Raw genomic sequence first — 26,541 nt, 5'->3', positions numbered from 1 at the left:
GCGACCCTGCAGCAGAGTGAGGCACTGCTTGGTCCCGCACCATCCTCACAGCTGTTCTTACGTTTGCGTGCATCATGGCATGCACTGTGTCCACCCACTTGTCCAGGGCCTTCCTCTTTCACTGCCCCATACTTTCCCTAGCATCATGCCCTTCTCCAGGGCCTGGTCTCTCCTGACAAAATGTCCAAAGCACGTGAGACCAAGTCTCCCCACCCTCGTCCCTTGGAAGCATTCTGGCTGTACTTCTTCCAAGACAGACGTGTTGGCTCTTTGGGTAGCCCATGGTACTTTCAATATGATTTGAATATACCTTTAAAGGTACCTGCTGGTATTTGAAACACCAGTGACATGGCGCCCAGCATCACAATACGACACAGTGACAGATGAGGGGTGTCGCTGACACCTATTCCTCTAGTTCAAGTGCAGGTCTGCATGGAAAAGTATCAGGGTACGGAGTCAAGGTCCATGTAACCATCACCCACATGACACACTCGGATGCATGGCTGAGGCGCAATCACTGTTTTGTGTTTGTTTTGAGAGGAAAGTGGAGCTGGAGCAACGAGGGCAGCCACTTGTCCAGAGCCTGTGCCAGATTCTGCGGGTCAGCGAGAGCGAGGGGGTCACCATCACACAGGCAGGAGCCCCTTAGGCCACCGACCTGGCTGCCCTTTGTTCTGGTCTCATGAGAGTCTGAGGATTTGACTGAGTCTCTGTTGGATGGGTGACTGTCCTTTGTGGTCATCTCCAAGTCAGACTTGGGGAAGAGTCTCCTTTGACCTCCTGGCTTTGTGTAGATGTGGATTCAGGGATTCCATGGTTACCTTGGTAACCCTAAATTTTTGTTTGGTCAGGTTGGGATCTCACCAATAAGACCGGATCTCGTAAGATCTTGTGAAGCTTTCAGCAAGTTCATATTCAGTCAGCACCAAAGCTAGACACCTTACGGGGTCATGTTTGCTGCCTCTAACCCTTAGTCTGTGGATTTTTTCTTGGCCTGTGTGTAAAGAGTACTGTCTATCTGCCAAGTCCTCCCCCCGTGGCTTCTCTGCTGGTCTCTGACTTAATGAATACAGAACAGGAGATGCACTTGGGAGCAGGTGATGCGGCTCTTTCGCCCAGACGGCATCCAATTAGCTGATACGGCTTTTTCCAATAGGGACTCTGTGGCCTGTGATCATGGCTTACGAGGACTTTTGAGAATCAGTTTTCTCCCAGAGCCCGATTTCATATTCCTCACTGGGTCTCATACCTTCTTACCATTAATGGCACTGACTTTCCCAACCCTGCAAGGCTTGGATCTGACCTTCTACCATGTTGGATTTCTCTCCAGAAGCAGAAAATGCCCGTTCAACAAAAGATCATCTTATTGTTCTGCTTTCAAACTGTCTGCTAGCAACAAACGTATTCCAAACAAAAAGCATTTAAATATGTCTCTGTGATTGGTGGGTATCTACAAATCCTCTCAGTAATACATTGGAATACATTGGTCTTAGTCTCATTCGGGGACCTTAAAGAAACAGGATCTCATCAAAAGAAAGTTTTCCAGATCTTCTGGGCCACTTCACGGCAAAGAAGTCAGCTCAGAAGGTTACGGGGACTGTTTTATGGTATTACAAAGGGATGCTCTGGATAGGTTGTTTGTTTTTAAGGACACAGGATGGTCACCAGTGCTTATTATTTTCAGAAAATTAAAAACTGCAATGGTGAGAGAAAAGCCAGAAGAACCTGTACTGTAGCCTTTCCCCATCATGACAATGCACCTGCTTACTCTTTGCGGGAAGCAAGGATGTCCTCTTAATCTTTCCCTCGGAAACCTCTCCACCCACTGCAGTTTGCTCCCCATATTCTAGGACAGTGGTTCCTTCCTCATGCCGTGACCCTTGAATGCAGTTCCTCATGTCGTGGTGACTCCCCAACCATAAAATTATTCTCATTGCTGACTTCATCACTGTCATTTTGCTCCAGTTATAAATTGTAATGTAAATATCTGATATGCAGGACGTATTGTCATTGTTACAAATTGAACATAATTAGAGCATGGGGAGTAATCACAAAACAATATGTAATTATATATTGTGAAATATTTATGTGTTTTCCGATGGTTTTGGCGACCCACCAAGGGGTGGAGACTCACAGGCTGAGACCCACTGCTCTAAGACCATTTATAAGGAACATGATATGAGACCTTTGAAGATGGTAAAACTGTCATGTGGTATAAACCAAAGAGCACCAGATCTCCTGGGAAGGGTTAGAGACATGGAAACGCCACCTTCACTCTGTGTAGACCAGATGGAGGACGTGTCAAGGAACATTAGCTCCCCACATCGACATTGTTGTTGAACACAGGTCTTGGGTTGTGTAGCAGTGCTTCTTTACCGGCCCCATGCATGCCTTAAACTGCTTTCCTACGATCAGAGCCATGTTGGCGTGTGTGTTAGGCAGGGTTCTCTCGAGAAATGACACCAGGACACTTATGATTGTATATTTTCATAAAAGGATAGTTTTATACACTGAGAAGAGATTCAATAGCTAATTCGTCCACACAGAAGTTCAGAGGGCTCAGCTCAACTCACTTTCGTGGAACAGTTAACATACTGAAGGTCCTGCAACTCACTCAGGCTGCTGGCCCAAGGTCAAGGTAGCTGATGTGGATCTGCCCTCAGGAAAGAGGAGTGGCCTCAGGGTAGGAAGGAAACAGCAGGAAGAGGAGAAGCTGAGGGGCAGCAGAGGCCAGCAGTGCAGGAGGGCAGTGAAGCAGGTGCCGATGTAGGATGGAGGCGGCAGGATCCACCAGCAGCATGGCAAAGCAGGTCCTAATGGAGTCTCAAGCTCTAGCGATACCGGGCAAGGCCACACAGCCCACAGGTCAGCTCAGCCCACAGGTAGCACAGCACATGGTTGAGGTAAAGGACTAAGTCTCGCAGCAGCTCGCTGGCCCAACACCAGGAAGAAAGGATGGGCCAACTTCACAGAGCCATTTATCTCGGGCGCCCTCCAATCAAGCCGCTACCTGAATAAACTCGCCCACATGTTCCTACGAGAGCCTAGTTGGCACAAGAAACCCAACTATCACAGCGAGTCAAATATTATCATTTTAATCTCCCAGTATAAAGAAAATTAATCCACTTGTTCTCTTTTGTAGCCTGGAGACAACCCCTATCCCAGGGACGAGCATGGTAAATGGATCTATTACAAGTCCAATCTGTGTGCTGTGTGGGAGGTAAGTCCAACAGGGTCTCTTATTTTAAAATCTATGTTTTAGAACCACGATCTAATTCCTGCTTCCAGAACTAGGGAGAGATGCAGTGGCTGATGGAGAGGAAAAGCGAAAGCAATGTGGACGTGCTACCTCTCCAGCCTGGGTGTGAAACCATCCTGTTTTCCTTTGTTGGGAGAGGAGAACTCCTCGGAAGTGGGGGAGGTGAATCAGCAGGGAGGAAAGTAAAGGACATACATCTTAGTCTAACAATAACTACAAAACAAATAAACGAGATATAGCCATTCACTTTTACAGTTTATGAAATTGATTTTTTTTCAAAATTAACAATATCATTCCATAAAGAGGCAAACTTCTTTTTTTTAATAGTACACAAATGGAAAATGATTCTGATTCTGCTTTGTTTTTTATTTAACCAAGCTTCTATACTAGCATGCTTCCCTAAGGGTGGGAAACAAGAAAACTCCTGTATATTCATTGTAGGCTGGGTTCTCTGAAGAAGCAAGAGCAATGAAGCGTATGTGTGTGTTCATGCAGAGAAACTCATACCAAGAAAATGGCTCACACAGTATAAGTGGACAAGTTCCAAGACAGCGGGTCAGGTGACAGACTGGCAGTTTCTCCTGACCCACATAGCTACAAGGGCTGATGAATTCAATATTAGTAGGTCAGATGCCAAGCTGTATGTATAGGTGCATGATGCCAAGCTAAGTGGAGAAGATGGCAGGCTTCTGGGGGGGGGGGTCCTAGGATCCCCAGGTTCAACTCCAAGAAAGTGTCTGTCCAATGATGAGCCAGATGCAAGGTCCAGACTCAGCAAAAAGCAAGCAAGCTTTACCACAGCATCCACTTATGTTGGAAGCAGGCCACACCCCTGCACAGAGCTCATCATGGGAGCATGGCGTGTTTGCTATGTCTCAACTGCCAAATCATGGACAATCCTGCCCTAGTCCAGTTGACAAAAAACAGTACTTGAGATGCACTGCCCCTGAGTCAATTCTGATGCCTGCTGACCAGAGAGAGGTGTATTTTGAGTGATTTTGTTTCTGAGACAATGTGGCAGCTTTCCCTAGAGTAGGAGGTAATCTAACAACCAGGGAGAGGGTAATATGGGAGGGAAGTTACAGAGATCTTTTTTTCCCCTTTGGCCTCTCCTCCCATGGGATGAACATTGCCTGCTCCACACATGCAGAAACGTAGGACTCTTGTTCCAGGCCCTCAGCAATCAAGCCGGAGTAGCTCTGAAGGCCTGCGCTGTGAGAGAAGAACATGAGTCACTTTGCGACTATAGCCACTGCTTCCCCCACAACTTCCCATTCCAAATGCCAAAGTCTGGAATGCTACACTCTCCTGAGTGCTTCCCCTGGATGTGGTGTCGGGCTGCTAACTGCAAGGCCAGCAGTTCAAGACCACCAGCTCCTCTGCTAGAGAGAAACAGGGCTTCCTACTCCTGTAGAGTCACAGGCTGGGAAACTCACAAGGGCAGTTCTGTCTTGTCCGGTAAGGTTGCTCGGAGTTGGCATTGACTCCATGGCCAGGAGGGTTTGTTTTGGTTTCCCCCAAAGGGCAGCACCTGGAGATATGAGTTGTGGAGTTGTTGTGAGGGGTGAGGGCCAAGAGTTTCTAAATTTTCCAATTATTAAGTTGAAGGAGATTTTTAAAAAATACATTAGCAATATGAAATTTAGAGGCAAATATAATGAGGAACAATAGAAAACACAACATAGTACATGCAATAAATAGTTGCACAGATATAACCCAATCCAAAAAAATGAACCCACTGTAATCTTGTTGATTTCAACTCAGAGTGACCCTATAGGACAGAGTAGAACTACCCCATGGAGTTTCTCCCATTGGTAGATTTGAACCACCACTCTTGCTGTTAGCAGATCCCAGCTTCACCCACTCTGCCACAAGAGATATGAAAACGTATATAAGAGAATGAGGGGAAAAAATCAGGTTGTGGAAATTCCTTAGTATAAAGAAGGATTTTTTTTTAATTAAAGAAAAGCTAAGATGCAAATGGAACAATAAAACATAATCTACAAGATGAGAAAACGAATAGATGGGAAAATATAAGATAACTGATAAAATAGGAAAGTTAAAATTGATAATATCAATCATCTCATTAAATATTAATAATTATAACACACCAATTAAAAGGCAGAGGCTGTGAGATAGGAGAAAAAGCAAAAACTCCATTATAGACTATATGGAATATTTTTTAAAATAAAGGACACAAACAAAAAGTCATGGTTTTGTTTTTATTGCTATTGTTGTTATTTAAAAGAATATAGAAAGAGTGGAACAAATTGAAATAATAGATTCAATGGGAGAAAGTCTAAAGATATTTATAGGCAAGGAATGTAAATGAACTAAACTCACCTAGTAAAAGGCAGAGGTTATCAGATAATATTAAAAACAAGGAACGCCTAAGCATACCCACTGCTGCCAAGTCCGGTTTGCCTCCTAGTGAACCTCCAGAACACAGTAGACCTGCTCCGGGGCTTTCCAAGGTTGTCAATCTCCTTAGGAACAGAGAGCCTCACCTTTCACTCAGGTACCAGCTGGTGGGCTCAAACTGCTAACTTTGCAGTTAGCAACCACCATGTAACCCACTATGCCACCAGATATCCTTGCACCAAAGCATTAGGACACATAAAAGTTAAAGTATGGGGCAAAACCATTGAATACTTTTTTTTAAGTTGGCATAGTTCTATTAATATCAGATAATATAGACTTACATTTTAAAAAATGATTAAGTATGGAAAGAGTCACTGTATAATGATTTTAAAATTCAATTATCCTGGAAGATATAGCAATTTTAAACATATATGTACCAAATAGAGGAGCCCTGGTGGCATAATGGTTATGAGTTGGGCTACTAACTGCAGAGTCAGTAGTTCGAAACCACCAGGCACTCCACAAGAGAAAGATGAGGCTTTCTACTCCCATAAAGAGTTAAGAGTCTCAGAAACCCACAAGGGCAGATCTGCCCTCTCTCGTAGTTAGAATTGACTCGATAGCCATGAGTTTGGTTTTCTTTACCATTATAATACCTTCAAAATATGTAAAGGAACAATTGAGAGAATAACAAGAAGACATTGATAAATCCAGCAATATAGATATGGGAGATTTCTGACACCGACTTTTCATCGCTGATTAAACAGGAAAAGCTAATGCTATGCCTGGACCTATCTACATCTATTGAGAGAGAATCACATCCCCAGACAGGTGGATGTAGATTTTTCTTACACATACAAAACATTTGCAAAAATGGATCAATGTACACAGCATAAGGAAAACCTGAACAGATTTTAAGAAGTACGATGAATTTTATTTGGCTGGTGTACACGGTCAAGATATAAGGGGGAAATATAACATGTGCTTTCTCAGCCAAATGAACCACGGAATTCCTGTCCCTTCATAGAAACGCAGGGACGTTCCTCATTGTGTAATTCACCAAAGCAAACACCAAGCTCAAGGCCATGCAGTCGATGCCGACTCAAACCCCACAAGACAGGCTAGAACTGCCCTTGGGAGTTTCCAGACCGGGACTCCACATGAGTAGAAAGCCCGTCTTTCTCCCAAGGAGCTGGCTGGTGGGTTTGAACTGCTCACCTGCAGTGAGCAGCCCACTGTGTCACTTATAGGTCACCAGGGCTCCTCTTATTCTGATAAACAGGCTGCCTTCAAGTTCGCGTCTTTTCAGGCTCCTCTCCTCCTTTCCCTCCTCTTCCTCCTCCGTCATCTCCTCCTTTCCCTCCTCTTCCTCCTCCCTTCATCTCTTCCTTTCCCTCCTCTTCCTCCTCCCTTCATCTCTTCCTTTCCCTCCTCTTCCTCCTCCTTCATCTCTCCCCCCCACCCCCCATCCTCCTTTCCCTCCGCCACTTCCTTCTTGACTAGTTGGTATTTACACACAGGCTTTGGAAGCTTGCAAAGATGCCGGCTTGGTGAAATCCCTTGGAGTGTCGAACTTTAACCGCAGGCAGCTGGAGCTCATTCTGAACAAACCAGGACTCAAATACAAGCCTGTTGTCAACCAGGTACGGCTTCAGGAGGGAATTTGCTAACTACTGAGCAGAGTGAAACCTGGGGTTGGGGACAGGCAGTCTTGTGGCAATTCCACGTGCATCTCATCATGAGACTGAGGATAAGTCATCTGACTTCCCTCAATAGACGTGCTTCTCTTAGGAAAAGATATTTGAAAGCAAAACTCTAGGCAGAAGTAAGAAACCCGCGGGGGTGGGGGGGACACTGTATAGTTTTACTGTTGCTGCCGTTAGGTGCCATCGAGTCGGTGCCAACTCAGAGCGACCCTCCTGACAACAAGGGACCGTGTCCTGGTCCTGCGCCAACCTCACAGTGGTCCTCATGCTCGAGCCCATCATGGTGGCCACCGTGTCCATCCATCTTGCCGAGGTCATCCTCTGTTTGGCTGCCCCACTCCCGGACCAAGCACAAGGGCCTTCCCAGGACCGGTCTCACTCTCTAGGGACGCTGACACCAGAAGCTTTCTCTCTGCCTGTGCAGCTCCCGGCAACCCTCCACTTGGCTTCTGTGATTAGGGCCCCTGTGCAGCCAAAGTCTCCTTCCTTATTTGTGTCTTCTTTCCAGGGTCATGGATCACGCACACTGACATCTTTTATCACGGGTTAGTGATAAGGAGGCTGTGGTCTAGGCACGTCCAAATCCATTGGACAATATTCCTTTGTAAGCCACAGCCTTTGCATGTGGAAGTACCTGCCAAGCCTTTCCCCTAGTCTGCCTGAGTCTGGAAGCTCTGCTGAAAGCTGCCCCCCACGGGCCACCCTGCTGGTGTTTGGGGTCCTGGTGGCATAGCTCCCAGCAGCGTGGTACCACACACGTACACACTCACACACACGTACACACTCACACACGTACACACTCACACGCACGTACATACACACGTACACACTCACACACACGTACCACAGACTGACTGGCACTTTTAGTGCCAAGGGCTGCAATCAGAAGTTCAAGGTGATGTAAGTTTGTTTTGGAAACTTGTATTTGCTGCAAAGTTTACTATGGATCGCTGGGTTCACTCCCCTGAAGCTGTTCAACTGTTCTTGTTACACAATATTGGATTCGTTCCCCACGGTGCTGGAATGGTGGCGGAGGGGTAAGGAGTTGGCCTGCTACCGGCAAGGTCAGCAGTTTGCAACTCCCTGCTGCTCCATGGGAGGAAAATGAGAATTTCTCTTCTTGAATCATTTTATTGGGGCTCGTACAACGCTTACCACATCAATCCATCCATCCATCCATCCATCCATCCATCCATCCATCCATCCATCGTGTCAAGCACATTTGGACATTGCTGTAAAGAGTTACAGTCTCAGAAACCCACAGGGACTGTTCTATGTTATCCTGTAAGGTCACTGTGAGTCAGCATTGACCCAACGGCCATGAGTGTTGTTTTACTTTAGTCCCATTGGAACGAAGCCGACCCTTGCTTTGCTTTGGTTCACCTCACCAGCATGTAGAGCACAAGTGCTGTCTTGGTTGGGGGCTGGGGGCGCAATGTCAGATGTCCTTTGAGATCCATGATATTTTTCCCTGTAGGATTCCTATAGTCTTAAGAGCTGGGTAAAATCATATTCACCAACAAGGCCCTAACTGTGTATTTTGCTCTCTCCTACACAACACGTCGTAGGTGGAATGCCACCCGTATTTCACCCAGCCAAAGCTCTTGAAATTTTGCCAACAACACGACATTGTCATTGTGGGGTACAGCCCTTTGGGGACCTCCCGGAACCCATACTGGTAAGTTAACACCAGGGTGCAGTCTTCTTAGGAAGGGAGAAGGAGGGTAAAGTGTTCCCCTGCTAAGAGTGAGTGTGGGCTGAGGCAGTACCCTGGCCTCTCCTAGACCTTCTCCAGTTACCCACACTGGGGCGGGCGGGTCATCCCTCCTCCTCACTGAGGTGTTGTAAGAATCTGGTCCATTCTGCAAGAAGCTGTCCCACTGGCCAGGAGCCGCAGGAATGCTGCTCAGAGAACAGAGCCTGGTGCCCTGCTTGGAAGAAGAGGGCAGGAGCTTTCATGGGAATCAGAGCCCTGCTGGCACAGTGGCTTACTCACTGAGCTGCTAGCCCCAGATCGGCGGTTCGAGCCCACTGGTCCCTCCCTGGGAGAAAGAGGAGACTGTCTGCTCCAGAAAGATTTAAAGTCTCAGAATCCCAACGGGAGCTCCCCTCTGTCCTGTGGGCTCAGAATTTACAGGATGGTGTCGCGGGGTTCTCACACCTTGACCTGGGCAGCCCCAAGTAAAACACAGAGCACTGCACAGCACAAGAAGCGAGAGGGTCCGTGGGCAGAACGCACAAAGGTTAGGTGGGGGTTAAGGGTTGATTACAGAATGGATTCCTGTGGGCATCAACGTCCTTTGAAATGTGAAAGCTGGAACCTGGCTAGGAGGGTGTGACTTCTCACCTGGGGGAGTGGCACCTTAGACAGGGGTTTCAGCCAAGAAGCCATCCTTCTGGTCCCCCACCCCAACCCTGCAGTTCACCTGGCTTACATCCCCACCCACTGCTGCCCTGGACCACAGGTCCACCATCCTTAGTCCTGGCACGAGGACCTTCCCTCTGAAACTGTCCCGTCTCCATGTTCAGTGTGTGGCTGTGCAAAGAATGTTATAGAAATGCATTCTGCGGGCATAGTTCCAAAAGTTTATACATTAACTTTTGTTCTGTTTTTGCCTCTGATTTCGATGGCAAAGTAGCAGTGTCTCAGCCTTGCCTCCACGCTGCTTCGTGCACGCGCGCCCTGGTGCCCGCTCCGGCCCGGCTCTCTGTGTGTGACACAGCCATCTCGGTGACCCTCAGTCCACGCAGAGAGCAGCTCTTCCTCTGTTCGAGCACCACTGTGCCCTCAGAGAAGTGGGTTACAGGGGACCAGTGCTGGCAGACAACGAGGTGTCGGGTTCTCTCGCCACTCGTTCTCATGGCCCGCGCTGAAGGCGATGCATGTGTTTGTTTTTGTTCTTTAAGGGTGAACGTGTCCTCTCCACCTCTGTTAAAGGACGCATACTTAAACTCCCTGGGGCAGAAGTACAAGAAGACGGCAGCCCAGATTGCGCTGCGTTTCAACATCCAGCGGGGGGTGGTCGTCATCCCCAAAAGCTTTCATCCTGCCAGGATCAGAGAAAACTTCCAGGTAAGGGCTGGCTGTTGGAAAGGTGACCAGAGGGCTGTTGGAAAGGTGACCAGAAGGCTATGTGGTTGCTTTGAGTAAAATGTAGAGAATTTCCCACCAGGATTATGAAACACCAAGACCAACAGTCACGGCTGTGAGTCAATTCCAACTCAGAGTGGCCACCCTACAGGACAGAGCAGAGTCGCCCCCATAGTTTCTAAGGCTGTTGTCTTTACAGACTCTGAAGAGCTCTCTTGGCACAGTGGTGACACAGCTGCAATGCAAAAGGCCAGCAGTTCAAAACTACCAGCTGTTCCTCAGCAGAAAGACGGGCTTTCTACTCCTTTAAAGAGTTCCAGTCTCAGGGGCAGGTCTACTGTGTCCAATAGGGTCGGTGTGTGTTGGCATTGACCGATGGCTGTGAGTGGGGGTGTTGGTTTGAACTCCAGCACACTGGTTGATGGGTTTGCAGTTTGCAGCCCAACCTAGCCCACTGCCCCTGCAGAGCTCCTGGTGCAGTGTATGGAGAGCCATGCAGTGCCCTGGTCTTGTTGACCAGCTCCTGCCTGTGACTGGATCTGAGGCCATTGCCGCACTGCGGATCTTGCCTGCTCCTGTGTCCTTTATCCAGCTACTTGATGGTCCCTGACCCCTCGTCTGTTGATGTGACATCCCTACTCCCTTCACCGCCAGCTCAGCAGGAAGAGAATGCATAAAATTCATAATTTGTAATAGTCCACGTCCCTTCTTAACAGCTCCAGGGAAAACGAGAAACACATTTGGGTGTTGCTGACAAGGACCACCTAGACTTCCTGAATGCCAGGTGCAGGAATTCCATAGACAGGAGAGATGGGTCGTCCTACCCTTGAATAACTTTTAAAAATATATCTCTATATAAGTATCAACTAGGAGGCCACATCCCCCAACTTTCTTTGCCAACAAGTCAATTCCAACTCATAGCAACCCTGTAGGACTGGGTCGAACTGTCCCTGTGGGTGTCGGAGGCTGTCAATCTAGAAAGCTCCAGCTTGAACGTGGGAGCAGCTGGTGGCTTTGCACATGGACCTGTGATTAGTAGCTCAGTGTGTACCCCACTACACCCAGGGCTCCTGGAGGGCACATCGGAATCCAGGAAACGCCGTTTGTAAAAATCCACACTCAGCTCCCTTATCAGGAAGCCCTAGGGCAGCAGGCCCGAGAGGGGCCACTGACATCTGCAGTGGACGTACCAAAGCAAAGCAAGCGAACTCACTGCCCCGGGGTCAATGCTGACTCACGGCCACCCCTGTGGGTTTCTGACATTGCAACTGTTTACGGGAGTAGAAAGCTCAGTCTTTCTCCCATGGAGATCCTGTTGGTTTCAAACTGCCAACCATGTGGATTGCCGCCCAACTTGGAAGCATGAGCCCACCAGTGTTCCTGTGTCGCTTACATGAGTACTCTCGAAAACCTCCCACGACTGAAGAACCTCTGGTTGGAAACCATCGGTTTGCTCTTTTACTGTGTGATTTTTACTGTGAATTGGCAGCTCTATTTCCCATTGAAGAATTCATGCACATTTGGTTTCATCTCCTTCATCTCAATCCCCACACGTAATATCCCGGATCCAGTGTCCTGCCCGGGTCTCTGGTTAACATGACTCCTGCTGTGCTAACCCTGCGGAACTTTGTCATTGGGTAAACGCTCCTCTTGGGACCTCAAATGGTTGATGGTTCTAAGTTTAAGATCCATCAATCATCCATCAGCCTGTCATCCTGCGGGCAGTGGCTTGAGCGTTACTGTGGTGCTGGACATGATGTTCCCAGCGTGTCCAACAGCATCAGGGTCACCCCTGAAGGACAGGTTTAAACAGAACTTCTATATTAAGTTGAGGAAGAAGGCCTGGTAATCAATCTATTCTGAAAACTAGCCCATGAAAAAATTAGCATATGCAAGCAACAGAGTCTAAACCACTATTAAAACCTGAAAGCAGGAAACACAAATGAAAATTTGTCCAGAAGCCGTTGAGATGCTGCCGTTGGGTGCTGTCAAGTCAGTTCTAACTCAGGGCAACCCAGAGGACAGGGCAGAACTGCCCGCCGTGTTCCCTGTACACGACCAGACTTCTGGGGCTTCCTTCCTGCTGAGCGGCAAGGTGACCTTTCCATTAACAGCCCAGCAATTCACTATTACAGCACCAGAGTAAGGAGCTTATCCAGGCAGGGCAAGGACGCTTCATACGTGACAGTTCAGGGGTGTGTGTGTGTGTGTGTGTGTGTGTGTGTGTGTGTGTGTGTGTGTGTGTGTATGCGTGTGTGTGTATATGCACGCGCGCGCGTGTGTGTGTGTGTGTGTGTGTGTGTAGGGCAAAGTGGGGATCATGTTGGGAATTTCTTGCACCTTTTCCCCAGCGATATTCCCTGTCCAAGACCCATGGGAGAAGGGAGCCCAGCCACACAAGGCCAGTTGCAGGAAGTCTCCCCTTGTCAAACTCCTCCTTGTCAACTGCAGACTTCCAGCGGTGCCGGGCTCCCTCTGCAGGCTGCAGTGCACATGCGCAGGGCTGGCCCCACTGCCCTTCCAAGCTTGGTCCCTCACCGCCTACCCTCCAAGCTGTTCTAAGTGCCGCTGTTTCCATTCTGTCAGATCTTCGACTTCTCCCTCACAGAAGAGGAGATGAAGAACGTTGAAGGACTGAATAAAAACGTGCGCTTTGTGGAGCTGCTCATGTGAGTGCTGGGCATTGTTCAGTGGGCACACACACACACACACATACACACAAGTATATCTATGACATTGCTTCATAAAATTCCTGGGGGAATTGAAATAGAAAATAATTTCATTTTTCCACCAGCTTTTGAAAGCCCTCTCATGTGCAGGCAGACCGTGGAGATGTGTTTTCCCTTCGGTTCCAGGTCACTGCAGTGAAGCCAGTGTCGCAGTATTTACACTCGACTGAAGTCTATCAGTCTGGTAGCTGAGTGGCTGTGCATTGGGCTGCGATGCACATGGTTAGCAGTTCAAAACCACCAGCAGCTCCTCGGGAGAAAAACCTGAGCTTTCTGCTCCCGCCAACAGTTACAGCCCCAGACACCCACAGGGGGTCACGATGAGTCAGCCTTGACTCCATAGCAGGAAGTTTGGTGGTCATTTGGTAGTCCATTGGGAAGAGCCTTGGCCTCAGAGTGATTATGCATTGAGCTCCTAACCACAAAGTGCTCAGTTCAAAACCACCAGGCAATCCTCTGGAGAAAGATGAGGCTTTCTGCTCCTGTAGAGTTACAGTCTCAGAAACCCACAGGGGCAGTTCTACTCTGTTCTATTGGATCGAGATGAGTCTGAATCAATTCAATGGCAGTGAGGTTGTTTGGTTTGAGCAGTCCATTAAAGGAACACTGAAGGTTGGTCATTGGTTTGCTAACCCCTCGGTCAGTGGTTTGAACCCGCCATCAGCTCAGAGGGAGGAAGATGAGGCTGTCTGTTCCCATAAAGATTCAGGTCTCAGAAACCTTATATAGGGTCACTATGGGTTGGCATCACCTCAATGGCGGTGGGTTTGGGGTAGTCTTAAGAAGTATTCAGTAGGATTACGGAAGCGTTTGAAAAATGGTGAGAATGGTTAAAAAAAGATAATATAGGGGACATGAAGTCAGCCTGTGTTGTTATGAAAAGTTGCCTTAGGAAACTTGCTCGAGGCAGGGTGGCCACAAACTTCCACATGGTAAGATGCAGTGTCTGTGAAGCACAGCAAAAAGAGGCCCAATGGAAGGAGGCATGCCTGTGTGCACACACACAAATATACATACTTTTTTCTGCTTAAGAATTCCTTACTCATCTTTCCAGTTCTTCAAATCTCCTCCATTTTCAAGTTCTTTTTGCCATCTTCTCCCTAATGAGCATCTAGGAAATGCTTCCCAGCAATCTATGTGTCCCACTAGTTTCCATGAGTCAATGGAACGGTTTGCTCAAGAAAAATGCACGGCACCAGAAGAATGCCTAGAACCGAGCACACAGGGGTGGAGATGGAGACAGGACCCTTCGCCAGAGCTGGCAACGCAGAGAGGCTATAACTGCCGACATCGAGAGGTTTCTATTGCAGAAACATCAGTAAACTGAGAAGGAGCAGGGAGATAAAACCAACCCACAAATGCTGTCTGTTTGTTTGTTTAGCAGACTTACTATTAGTGGCATTATTTGCTTGATGGGTTTAATGGTTAATTTTGGCATCGTTGGTAAAATAATCCAGGATAGCAGATAATAACTGGAAAAATAAAAAAGGAGAAATGAAGATTAGGCCTTCGTTGGAAAAAACAATCATATTATTTCACAGGTACTGAGTGATGGTCTTATGCTGCTAACCCAAAGGATAGCAGGTTCAAGACCACAGCCACTCCTCACAACAAAGATGGGACTTTCTACTCCCATAAAGAGTTACAGTCTCAAACTCACAGGGGCAGTTCTTCCCTGTCCTGTGGGCTTCCTGTGAGTTGGAATTGATTCAATGGCAGTGGATTTGGTTAGAGAGTTTGAATGGTGCAAAAGCACTTCCCGGTCGGTCTTTGACATTGGAGTCTGTTGTTTATTTGTTTCTTATTTTAGTTTAAAGCTTGTCTTCCTTACAGAGGATGAAATCTTGGGGTGTCCTTGGCCTGGCCCACACCATGTCCCAGGCACTGTTGCTTAAGAGACAGGCGCATGAAATAATAATGACAAGTTGAACTTCTCACCAAAAGAGCAGCAGTTCAAAACCACCCGCTGCTCTTCAGGGGAAAGATGAGGTTTTCTACTCCCATAAGGATTTAGTCTCAGCAACCCACAGGGGCGGGTGTGCTCTGTCCAAAGGGCCGCTGTGGGTTGGAATCAAGCCAATGGCAATGAGTTTCGTTTACAATAAGAACACAGGGAAACCTGTGAACGCTGGAACCGATTGGGGCAGAACCATGTCAGAGGAGGAACATAACCTTTTCCACGAGCAGAGAATGATAGAAAAGGGGTCAGACTGCACCTTATCCTAGGCAGGACAAGTTCCCGGTCTCACAGGTTTAACTACAATCATGGGAGCGTGGTTTGCTGGACCGCACCATCCAGACCTCTAATTTCCAACCCTGAGGAGGTTTGTGAGCCAAACTTCAAACTCACTGCCACGAGTAGACGTTGGCACATAGCGAGCCTACCGTAGAACTGCCCTGTGGGCTGCTGAGCCCGTCCCTCTTTACAGGGGTAGAAAGCCTCGTCTTTCTTCCGACCTGGTGAGCAGCAGAAGGAGCAGCGGTGGTGAGAAGAGGCTGTCAGTGGTGGACGAGAGCTGGGAAGAGACCTGCTCAGTGGTCCAGCAGAACAGAGACAGCTGCGGCCAAGAGAGCACAGGAGGGTGTTGTCGGGAAGAGAGCAGCAAAGAGAAGCAGCAGCAGGGGCCAGGCATTCTGAGCAGAGGGTTGGTTTGGCTGCAGCCGGCCTCCCCTGTGCCTGCGCATGTACACACACACGCGCGCACATGCACGCACACGCACGCACACACACACTCACACACACACACTCACACACACTCCCGAATGCTGTCTCGAACTCCCAGGGAAGATGGGGACATGAGAGGAGGTATGGAGCAAAGTGGATGACACGCAACTGGAATTGGTAGGAAAGACAGCGTTGTGTTTCGCTGGTACTGCAATCACAAATGCATGACTTTAACCCAGAGGGACTTACTCTCTCACACGCTGTTGTTTCCAGGTGCCGGCGGGTCGGGTCCAGTCCATGGCGGCCCTGTGCACACGGAACAAAGCACTGCCTGCTCTGTGCCAGCCTTGCACGTGTTCCCATTGCTGGAGCCCCTGTGACGGCCACTGTGTCCATCCATCTCGCAGAGGGCCTTCCTCTTTCCCAAACATGATGTCCTTCTGCAGGGACTGATCTGGCACTCTACGAAGCGAGACGTCCGAATTCAAAGCACAACTCTGAGCAAGGCTTTCCTCTCTGTGTCTAGCAGGTTCCCCTAGCAGGTTCCCCACACAAGGGCTCTAGGTCCAAAGGATACATTTCATTTGTGGCTCTTCTTTCTCCTTGTTTCTCTCATTGTATCTCTTGTGGGATAAAAGGTGGTGGAGGCCACATCCCAGGAGAACTCACCTTACATTGGATTAAGTCTCTGACCTGGCATCCCTTAACCTAACCTAACCTAACCCCCTTAACTGCCTTACATAACTGCCAAACCACTAGCAAACCTGGCCCAGCCATGACACGTATTTGATGGAGAACCATGTTCAATCCATGACAGGAGGAATCATTAGGGAGACTATGAGAGTTACTAGTACCAGTTGTGCCACATTGGTACTGACTTGAATGTCTTCCTTCTGCTGGCAGGTGGAGTGATCACCCCGAATACCCATTCCATGATGAATACTGACTTCAGAGAGCTCTTGACCCGATGTCTCCTCCAGCTGTGCCAGGATCTTGGCTAAGGGTAGCTTACAATCATCTGACAAAATCATGGTGACGTAGTCTTTATATAGCGTGATCTTGACTTGGTGAAGTTGAAGGGGGAAAATGTTTAAATCTGCATTCAAATCATTCATGGGAAATTGTGGTTTCATTAGATAGTTGGTTCTGGATTTTAGAAGCAAGAAATCATGAGGCTTTGGAAATTATTAGTCAGGTTCATAGATGAAGACAAGAAACTCCTGAGTCTGGGCTCTGGCCTCTGCTGGTGGTCTGGGCTCCTTTACAGTTAGTAGGGCAACGAGATGGTGGATGGCCAGCACTAGCCAATGGCGCATTGACTGAGGGTGTAGTGGTTTGGTCCATTAATTTTATAATAGCTACAGCCAACCGGTGATCTCCATGTTCAATATTATCAAGGCAGTAATTGACTGAACCTTGAGTAGGGGAAGAGGGTTACGTACTGAAAAATCTGGCCTAAATGATGTGTGATTAATAAATGTCTTCTTCTACCCTGTTGAGTTCTGAGCTTCATTCTTAAGTGTGACCCCATGCATAGCAATCAGCCTTGCATGCATTCATCCTATGACACCGTTCAGGTAAAGTGTCCTTAAAGGGAAAACACCTTGAACAGATAAAAGCCTGCATTACAAAATTATCCAAAGATGACTGTTTTAAAGGGAAATGTTTCAAAAGCCTCCCATAGAGAGTAAATACAATGAGTGAAGAGGCTTTAGGGAATAATGATTACATTGGAGACTTTGAAAGTGTGATTGGGATAGTTCTTGAATCTTGAGACAGATGCAAGAGCACTGATAATTGATACACACCACTTTCAAGGGGAGTAGAAAGATTAGCAGGATCCCGCAAGAGTGATGTACTAGATAGAGATATTTCATTCATTCATATTGGGTCATTCCATAGGAAAAGGGAGTATTTCAGAAATCTCATGTGTCCAAGACCAACTGCTTCTAGATAACCTTCATACATTTTGAGAGATTATCACTTTTTAAATTGTTTCCTGAAATCGTTTGCACAGATTCCAATGTTAATAGTTAGAATGCTGTCTTTAGAAAAATATTTTATTCACAACAAATAATAAAGTTGCTGATTTGTTCACCGTGTGAATATGTTTCTGCTTCAGGGCTGGCGGGGTGGAAGGGGGAGGAAGAATGGACTGAATCCAGTTCAGTGAATGTCTACTGTGCATGTAATGTGAGGAAGCGAGGGAAGGGGTGTGCCCACAGTGAGGAACAGAAGCTTAAATCCCGATCCCTATTGTCTGAGCTCAGGAGACTATTCTGAGGGGGCCAGTATGGACGTGGGAATTGAGTCTGCACATATGAAACCCCTTTTAAAAGGCAAACATTAGAGAAGGTACCCACCATTGGTGGGGGCGGGAACGCACATATAGATTTCTAAAGGTTGGGGAAAGGGAATCCCCTCCCACTCATAACAGAGATGGAGAAAGGAGACTTAACGGCAGTCCAGATGGAGAAAGACGGAGAGTCTGAACTCAACAGCAAAGACAAGCAACTCAAGCAGAAAATGGGCTGAAGATTGAAGCAGCCTTTTTTCCAAAACAAAACCACAAACAACAGCAATCATGATGCAATAAAACAAGAACAACCCTCGATTGGAAAGAAAGCAAACATAAATTAATAAGGAACTTTTGAAAGGTAGCAAAGGCAGATTAAAAAAAAAAACCCAAAACAACAACATAGATCTAGGAATGGGCTTAGGTCTCACACTAAATCCTAGCTCCAACTTAACAACTTATTCTTACCTCAGGGCCCTGCTCGATACTGGCTCTAAGGAGGACAACACAGAGGATATAGATGTTATAACAAAATGTGGTGAAGAAATTAGATGGTGCCCAGCTATGAGATATAATAACATCTGGGGTCTTAAAGGCTTGTCTCCAAACAAGCAGCCATCTAAGTGAGATGTCAACTAAGTCCAGGTGGAAGAAGCACATCATCATCAGACACTGAAGGATTGTAAATCATAGAATCCGAAGGCGAAGGGGGGATGAGTGTCAAAGCTTACATGGTGACAATTCATTTTGCAGAAGGGTACGGATGATGCAGGAGCCCAAGATGGATTTGTGGGATCTACCTAGGCACCAAGTCTCCAGTGAACTCCCTGTAGCCACAGTTGAGGGATGGGAGGAAAGTGGTTGCTACACAGAGTACATTGGAGAGATGAATGCAGAGGGACAAAGGGACAAACCTGACTTGAACGTTAAAACTTTTTCAGAGGCTCCTTCTGATGCACACTGGACCTGATCTGATTTTCAACATTTTCTGTATATTTGTTTGTTCATATTAGGGTTTATCTCAGAGGTGTTATGTCATACGGGGTTACCCTCTTGAAGCTGTGTTATATATTGTTCTGGCTTTTGGTATAAGAAACCCGGGATTGATGAACCTATGGGGACAGCAACTAGAATAAGGGTTTCGGGGGTGGGGGCTACAGTAATAGGAGAAGGGGTGGTTAAAGGGAGACAAGGATTCTAGGGAGTGAAAGTATTTGGAAACTGATTGTGGTAGCCACTGTACAATACTGCTTGATGTGATTGAAGGATGGAATGATATGATGCATGTATTAACTCCCAATTAATAATAAATGGGAGGGGGGAGCAGAACATCTTAGAACCTGGAACAAAATGGAAATAGGCCAAAAAGGAGATCCAATGATTGGGTGTTATAGTTTAACCTAAGCGCATCAGCCATAGTTGGTCTACAGTGCTGAGAGCAAGGCGATCCCATTCTGCGTGACTAAAATGGCAATGTGACCCATTCTATACATGTCACCACAATAAGACGTAAGAACACCATGGCATTATAATTTACCAAAAGGGTTCTGAGACTTCGGTTTCCAGTGACTCAAACAACCTTGCAGGACAGAGGACAATGGCCCGTTTGAGTTTCCAAGGCTGTGAACCTTCATGGTAGCAGACAGTCTCAGCTTTCCCCCACACGAGCAGCTGGTGGATTCAAACTGTTGGCCTTGGTGTCAGCAGTCCAGCTCATAACACACTACACTAACAGGGTCCCTTTTGAAAACCAGTCTGTGTGATCTATACATTTTCTTTGATGCTAAACGAAAAACAACTAAAATGCTTAGTGAAGACACACACACACAAAGCAGCGTACTTAGCCTCAGGAAAAGTCGGCTCCTCATTAGGCCTGGACGAAATAGAACAGTTAGAACTAAAAGAGCTTCCAACGGTCCCTCATGGCGTTTGTGGTTTTCCTCACAGTGTGTGCCTTCCTCTACCGCCCAATAACACAGTCCTTAAATGTCACTGTAGAGCCACTCCATCACCTCAAACTGACAGCCAGCAGACACGACCCTCAAGAAGAGGCCGGCCCTTGTTGGACCGTGATTCTCCTTTATGGACCATGATTTCCCTTTCTGGATTGGTCCGGCCAAATGGGGGCAGTTAAGGCATCCCTATGAGGACAGTAGTGTAGCTCTGGCCCAAGGGAAGGGGACAACTGAACAATGCTTTTCCAAAATGCATAAGCATATTGTGTCAACTCTCCAGTTTGTTTGTTTTGTTTTGAATCGTTTTATTAGGGGCTCATACAATTCTTATCACAATACATACATACATACATACATATAAAGCACATTTGTACATTCATTGCCCTTATTATTCTCAAAACATTTGCTCTCCACTTAAGTCCCTGGCATCAGCTCCTCATTTTTCCCCTCCCTCCCCGCTCCCTCATGAACCCTTGATAATTTATAAATTATTATTTTGTCATATATTTACCTCTCTGACATCTCCCTTCACCCACTTTTCTGTTGTCCATCCCCCAGGGAGGAGGTCTCATATACATCCTTGTAATTAGTTCCCCCTTTCCAACCCACCTTCCCTCTACCCTCCCAGTATCGCCACTCACACCACTGGTCCTGAGGGGATCATCCGCCCTGGATTCCCTGTGTTTCCAGTTCCTATCTGTACCAGTATACATCCTCTTGTCTAGCCAGACTTGCAAGGTAGAATTGGGATCATGATGGGGGGGGGCATTTAGGAACTAGAGGAAAGTTGTATTTTTCATCGTTGCTACATCGCACCCTGAATGGCTTGTCTCTTCCCTGAGACCCTTCTGTAAGGGAATATCCAGTGCCCTACAAATGGGCTTTGGGTCTCCACTCCGCACTCCCCCGCCTCATTCACTATGATAAGATTTTTTGTTCTGATGATGCCTGATACCTGATCCCTTCAAGACCTAGTGATTGCACAGGTTGGTGTGCTTCTTCCATGTGGGCTTTGTTGCTTCTCAGCTAGACAGCCGCTTGTTTACCTTCAAGCCTTCAAGACCCCAGACGCTATATCTTTTACTAGCCGGGCACCATCAGCTTTCTTTGCCACATTTGCTTATGCACCCATTTGTTTTCAGCGATCATAGCATGAGGTAAGCACACAATGATATGATTTTTTTTCTTCTTTGATGCCTGATAACTGATCCCTTCAACACCTTGTGATCACACAGGATGTTATGCTTCTTCCATGTGGGCTTTGTTCCTTCTGAGCTAGATGGCTGCTTGTTTACCTTCAAGCCTTTCAAACCCCAGAGGCTATATCGTTTGCTAGCCGGGCACCATCAGCTTTCTTCACCACATTTTCTTATTCACCCACTTTGTCTTCAGCGGTTGTGTTGGGGTGGTGAGCATCATAGGATGTCAATTTAATAGAAGAAAGTATTCTTGCATTTAGAGAGTACTTTAGTGGAGGCCCAATGTCCTTCTGCTACCTTAATACTAAACCTATAAATATAGGAACATATATCTGGGTATATGCCCAATTGGGGGATTGCGGCGTCGTATGGTAACTTGATTCTATCTGTTTTAGATATCCCCAGATCAATTTCCATGGTGGTCGTACACACTTAGAAGTCCACCAGCAGTGAATGAGAGTTTCTGTCTCCCCACAGCCCCTGCAACACTTGTTGCTTTCTGACTTTTTGAATTGGGCTACCTTTGAGAGTGTTAGGTGGTACCTCATTGTAGTTTTAATTTGCCTTTTTCTTATGGCTAAAGATCGGGAACATTTTCTCATATGTTTGTTGGCCATTCGGATTTCTGCCCCTGTGAAACTTCGGTTCAGGTCCTTTGCCCACCTCTCAAGTGGGCAATTACTTTTATTCTTTTTGGAAGCTAGCAGAGTATGGTAGATTTTAGTAATAAGGCCTTTGTCTGATGTGTCATTGCTAAAGATGTTTTCCCAGTCCGTGGACTCTCTAATTACTTTCTTGATGAATTCTTTTGATGTACACAGGTGTTTTATCTTCAGTATATCCAATTTGTCAATTCGTGCCTCCTCTGTGTTGTGTCCTTCCCTATTTCTGATAGCCTATGTATTCCCTGTGCCAAAGTTCTCAAGTCGGTCTCAATTCCCTCATTGATGGTCCTAATAGTTTGGGGTTTAACTTCAAGGTCTGTGATCCACCTTGAGTTTATTCTTATGCATGGAGTGAGATTAAGGGCCTTGCTTCATTTTTCTGCAGGTAAATATCCATTTTTTCCAGCACCACTTGTTAAAGAGGGCATCTGCTTTCCATTTGATATTTCGGGGACCCTTATCAAAGATCACTTGTCTGTATGCTGATATTTTTATTTCTGGGTTTTCAGTTCTTTTCCATTGGTCTGAGTATCTATAATTGGACCAATACCATGTGGTTTTTACAACTGTGGCTGCATAGTATGTGCCAAAGTCAGGTAAAGCAAGCCCTCCCACTGTGTCCTTCTTCTTGGGGAGTTCTCTGCTAATTCTGGGCTTCTTCTCTCTCCATATGAAGTTGGTAATCAGTTTTTCCATTTCTTTGAAGAAAGATGAGGGTAATTTTATTGGGATCACATTGAGCTTATATAGTGCCTTAGGTAGAACTGACATCTTGACTAGATTGAGTCTTTCAATCCACGAGCATGGGATATTCTTCCATTTGTTGAGCTTGCTCTTGGTTTCTTGCAATAGTGATCTGTAGTTTTTCCCATATAGGCCTTTTGTTCTTTTAGTCAGGTATATCCCTAGATATTTCTATTTGTGTTTGGCTATTGTGAAGGGTACCACCCTTTTGATCTCCTCTTCTGTGGTCTTATCCGATATGTATAGCAGTCTGATGGACTTCTGTTTGTTCATCTTGCATCCTGCCACTGTGCCAAACTCCTCTATTGCTTCCAGTATTCCCCTTTTTGAACTTTTGGAATTTTCCATATATAAAATCATATCATCTGCAAATAGTGATAGTTTCACCTTTTCCTTCCCCAAACAAATACCTTAGATGTCTTTTTTTTTTTTTTTGCCTTATGCCGTTAGCTAAAACATCCAGCACGATATTAAATAAGAATGGGGGCAAGGGAACTCTCAGGTTTTTAGAGAACTCATGAACTGCTGCATTTCCTGAATACCCCTAGTTGTCAGGGTGAAGGACAGCTGACTGACCCTTCTATTAACTGGGATACCTAACTATCCAGTGACAAGAAACTATACGGCAACACAGCTTTCACATAGAACGTGAAGTGGCCTAAAGTTATTTGATGGTAGCCAGGATGAAGCTAAAAGTGCATAAAATAATCTTGAACAACCATAAATAAGAAAAGAAATACAAGTAATCGGTTAGGAATAGAGACAATGGAATCGTGAAATCAATATTCAGTCACTCCAAAAGGCGGTAAGAAGAAAGGGAACAAAGAATAAATTGGACAAAGGATCAGCATGCAGCCAGATGGAAGACACAACATGGCCAGGTCACATTGACCATGGCACTCAGTGACACTGGTCTGAGAATTCCAGTTCAAAATAGAAGTGGTCAGAGGAGGCAAATGACTTCCACATTGTAGAAGCCGCTAAGCTTAGTTTGGTTCAGGTCACTTGTTAAGGTGGAGGCTTCTCTTGACTGGCTTAGGTGCTGGGAGCTGATGAACCTGGAAGGAAGAAAACAAAACAGGGAGGCACAGGCTGGTGGATGCAGAGGTGGATGAGTCCAAGGTCAGCAGGTCAGGCTTAGGGCTTCAGTCCAATGAATGCAAGGTCAGTAGGTCAGATAGCAGGCTGCTGATGGCTCCCAAGATCGACAGGCCGGAGGATGAGCTACTGGTTCAAGTTTAAAGAACCAGAAATCAATGAGACAGTGGCAAAATCTAGACCCAGCAAGAAGTAATCAAGCTTGTCACAGCCTCTTCTTATAGGAATTAGGCCATACCCCCAAGGAAGTTTCCTTTCAATTGCATCAGAACTGTGCCCCGAGTAAGGGGTTTGTGCTCCATCCTAATCTTCTTACAACTCATTGACTGCTCATTGCAAATCTCACTATGGAGTTGATTACATTGTGTTGGGCTACATCATGAGGAATTGTTGATGTTAGATGCCATTGACTTGTGACCCTATGCACAAATAAATGAAACACTGCATGGTCCTGCTACATCCTCACAACTTCCTGTGCCTGAGCCCATTGATGCAGCCACTGTGTCCACTCATCTTGTTGAGGACCTTTCACTTTAACAAACATGATGCCTTTCTCCAGGGACTGGTCTCTCCTGAAAATAGGTCCAAAATATGTAAGAAGAATTCTTGCCATCTTTGCCTCTAATGAGCGCTCTGGTCTTACTTCTTCTAACACAGACCAGTTTGTCCTTTTAGCAATATTCTTCTCCAGAGCAATTCAAATGCATCTATACTTCTATGGTCTTCCTTATTCAATGTCCGTCTTTCACATGCATGTGAGGCAATGGAGAATTCCATGACTGGGGTCAGGCGCACCTTCGTCCTCATGGTAACATGCTTGTTCTTCATTACTCTAAAGAGATGCAGATTTACCCAATGCAATATGTCTTTTGATCTCTTGACTGCTACTTTCATAAGCATTGATTGTGGATCCCAGTAAGCCTAAATCCTTGACAACTTTAACAATTTCTCCACTTGTCACAATGTTACCTATTGGCCAGTTGTGAGAATTTTGGTTTTCCTTACAGCAAGTTGTAATCCCTAGTGAAGGCTGCAGCCCTTGCTCTTCATCAGCAAGAGCTTCAAGTCTTCTTCATTTTCAGCAAGCAAGGCTGTGTCATCTGCAGATCACATGTTATTAATAAGTCTTCCTCTGATCCTGATGCTGTACTCTTAATTATATAATCCAGTTTCGCTGATGATTTTCTCACCATGTAGGTTGATTAAGTATGGTGATAGGATATAACCCTGACACACACCTTTCCTGACTTTAAACCATGGAGTAGTCCATTGTTCTGTTTTCACCACTGCCTCTTGATCCATGTACAAGTTCCAAATGAGCACAATGAAGTATTTCAAAATGCCCATTCTTCTCCAGGTGATCCACTGTTTAGTATGGTCCACACAGTCAGATACCTTTGCATAGTCAATGAAACACCAGCAAACACCACGACAGATTACTACGCCTTAACTGCCAACTACTGAGAACTCTGACCCAGCCCAGTTGACACCAAGCCTATTCCATCCCGTCACCCCCCTTTTCTTCTACGTTGCTATTTTTCACATTAGAAGCAAACAGCTGTCATGGAGTCAATTCCAGCTCAAGGTGACCCCATGGGTACCAGAGTAGAGCTGTGCTCCATCCGTAGTGGTTTATTTGGCTGGCCTTGCGGAAGTAAATCACCAGGATTTTCTTCCAAGGTGCCTGTGGGTGTAGGTGAACTGCTGACATAGACTTTAATGATAGTACTGCTGTCCCACTGCCACTTATCAAGGCTCTGTCCTTCTTTGCTGACAGAAATGACCTGTTGGGTTTGGAGGTGGAGTCTAGCCTGTCAATCAGGTCACAGACTGATGCCTCCTTGTAGGCATGGCCTTCTCATGAGAATTCTGGGTAGTTTCCTCTCTTCCACCCTAGAGAGCAAAAACTCTCTCTGCTTCCCCTTCCTCTTGACAAGCCACATGGGGTCACGCTGATGGCAGCCAGAGCCCTGGAGATGCATCCACCATCGCTGGATCCACAAGACTTTCCACCCACTGACCTGTGATCTTCTTACATTCGGCATCATTTCATGTGTTGCGTGAGTCTGAAGAGGAATTTATAAACTAGTATCAGACATACGGGATAATATTGGACTTATGAACTTTATCTGGAGTGAGATGGGAAATATATATATACATATATATATAATTTTATGGGCGTCTCTTATAGCTCTTATAACAATCCATGCATTAATTATTGTATCAAGCACATTTGTACATATCTTGCCACTATCATTTTCAAAACCTTTTCTAATTGATCCTTTGGTATCAGCTCCTCTTTTTTACCCCCCACCCTAATGAACCCTTGATAAATTATAAATAATTACTGTTTTCATATCTTATACCGTCCTCTGTCTCCCTTCACCCATGTTTCTGTTGATCATCACCATGGGGTGGTGGGCGGAGTTGGGGTGTTATACATCAATCCTTGTGATGCATCAATTTGTGATTGGTTCACTATTTCTCCCCCTTCTCTCCCCAACTTTCCCTACCCTAGTGGTACCGCTACTCCCATTACTGTTCGTGGCTTGGGGGTAGGGCAGTGCTTCTCTTCTGGATTCCATGTGTTTCCAGCTCTTATCTCTACCAGTGTACATGCTCTGGTCTAGCCGGTTTGTCAGGTAGAGCTGGGGTTTATGATAGTGGGGGGAGGAAGCATTCAAGAACTAGAGGAACATTGTGTGTTTCGTCAGTGCTATCCTGCACCCTGGCTGGCTCATCCCTTCCTTGTGACCCGTATGTAAGGGATGTC

General features: G+C 46.3%; 1 protein-coding gene across 3 annotated transcripts in view; it reads left to right on the top strand.

Moving 5' to 3' along the window:
• The window catches only part of LOC142456592 (aldo-keto reductase family 1 member D1-like), a 28,934-nt gene extending 11,660 nt beyond the window's left edge, over positions 1–17,274 (top strand). For 2 of the 3 annotated variants that reach the window (XM_075557742.1, XM_075557743.1), the window contains exons 4-9: positions 3,143–3,220; positions 7,141–7,263; positions 8,895–9,004; positions 10,234–10,399; positions 13,004–13,086; positions 16,715–17,274. In XM_075557742.1, the coding sequence (XP_075413857.1) occupies positions 3,143–3,220; positions 7,141–7,263; positions 8,895–9,004; positions 10,234–10,399; positions 13,004–13,086; positions 16,715–16,757 (603 nt within the window). In that variant the 3' untranslated portion in view covers positions 16,758–17,274. The remainder of the gene's footprint in view (positions 1–3,142; positions 3,221–7,140; positions 7,264–8,894; positions 9,005–10,233; positions 10,400–13,003; positions 13,087–16,714) is intronic. The other variant, XM_075557744.1, reaches the window with a different exon arrangement.
• The last annotated feature ends 9,267 nt before the right edge of the window (positions 17,275–26,541 follow it).

The sequence above is a fragment of the Tenrec ecaudatus genome, chromosome 9 (genome assembly GCF_050624435.1).
Source record: "Tenrec ecaudatus isolate mTenEca1 chromosome 9, mTenEca1.hap1, whole genome shotgun sequence".
NCBI classification, from domain to species: domain Eukaryota; kingdom Metazoa; phylum Chordata; class Mammalia; order Afrosoricida; family Tenrecidae; genus Tenrec; species Tenrec ecaudatus.
Note: the sequence above shows the minus strand (reverse complement) of the source record. Positions and strands in the feature narration are given on the sequence as shown.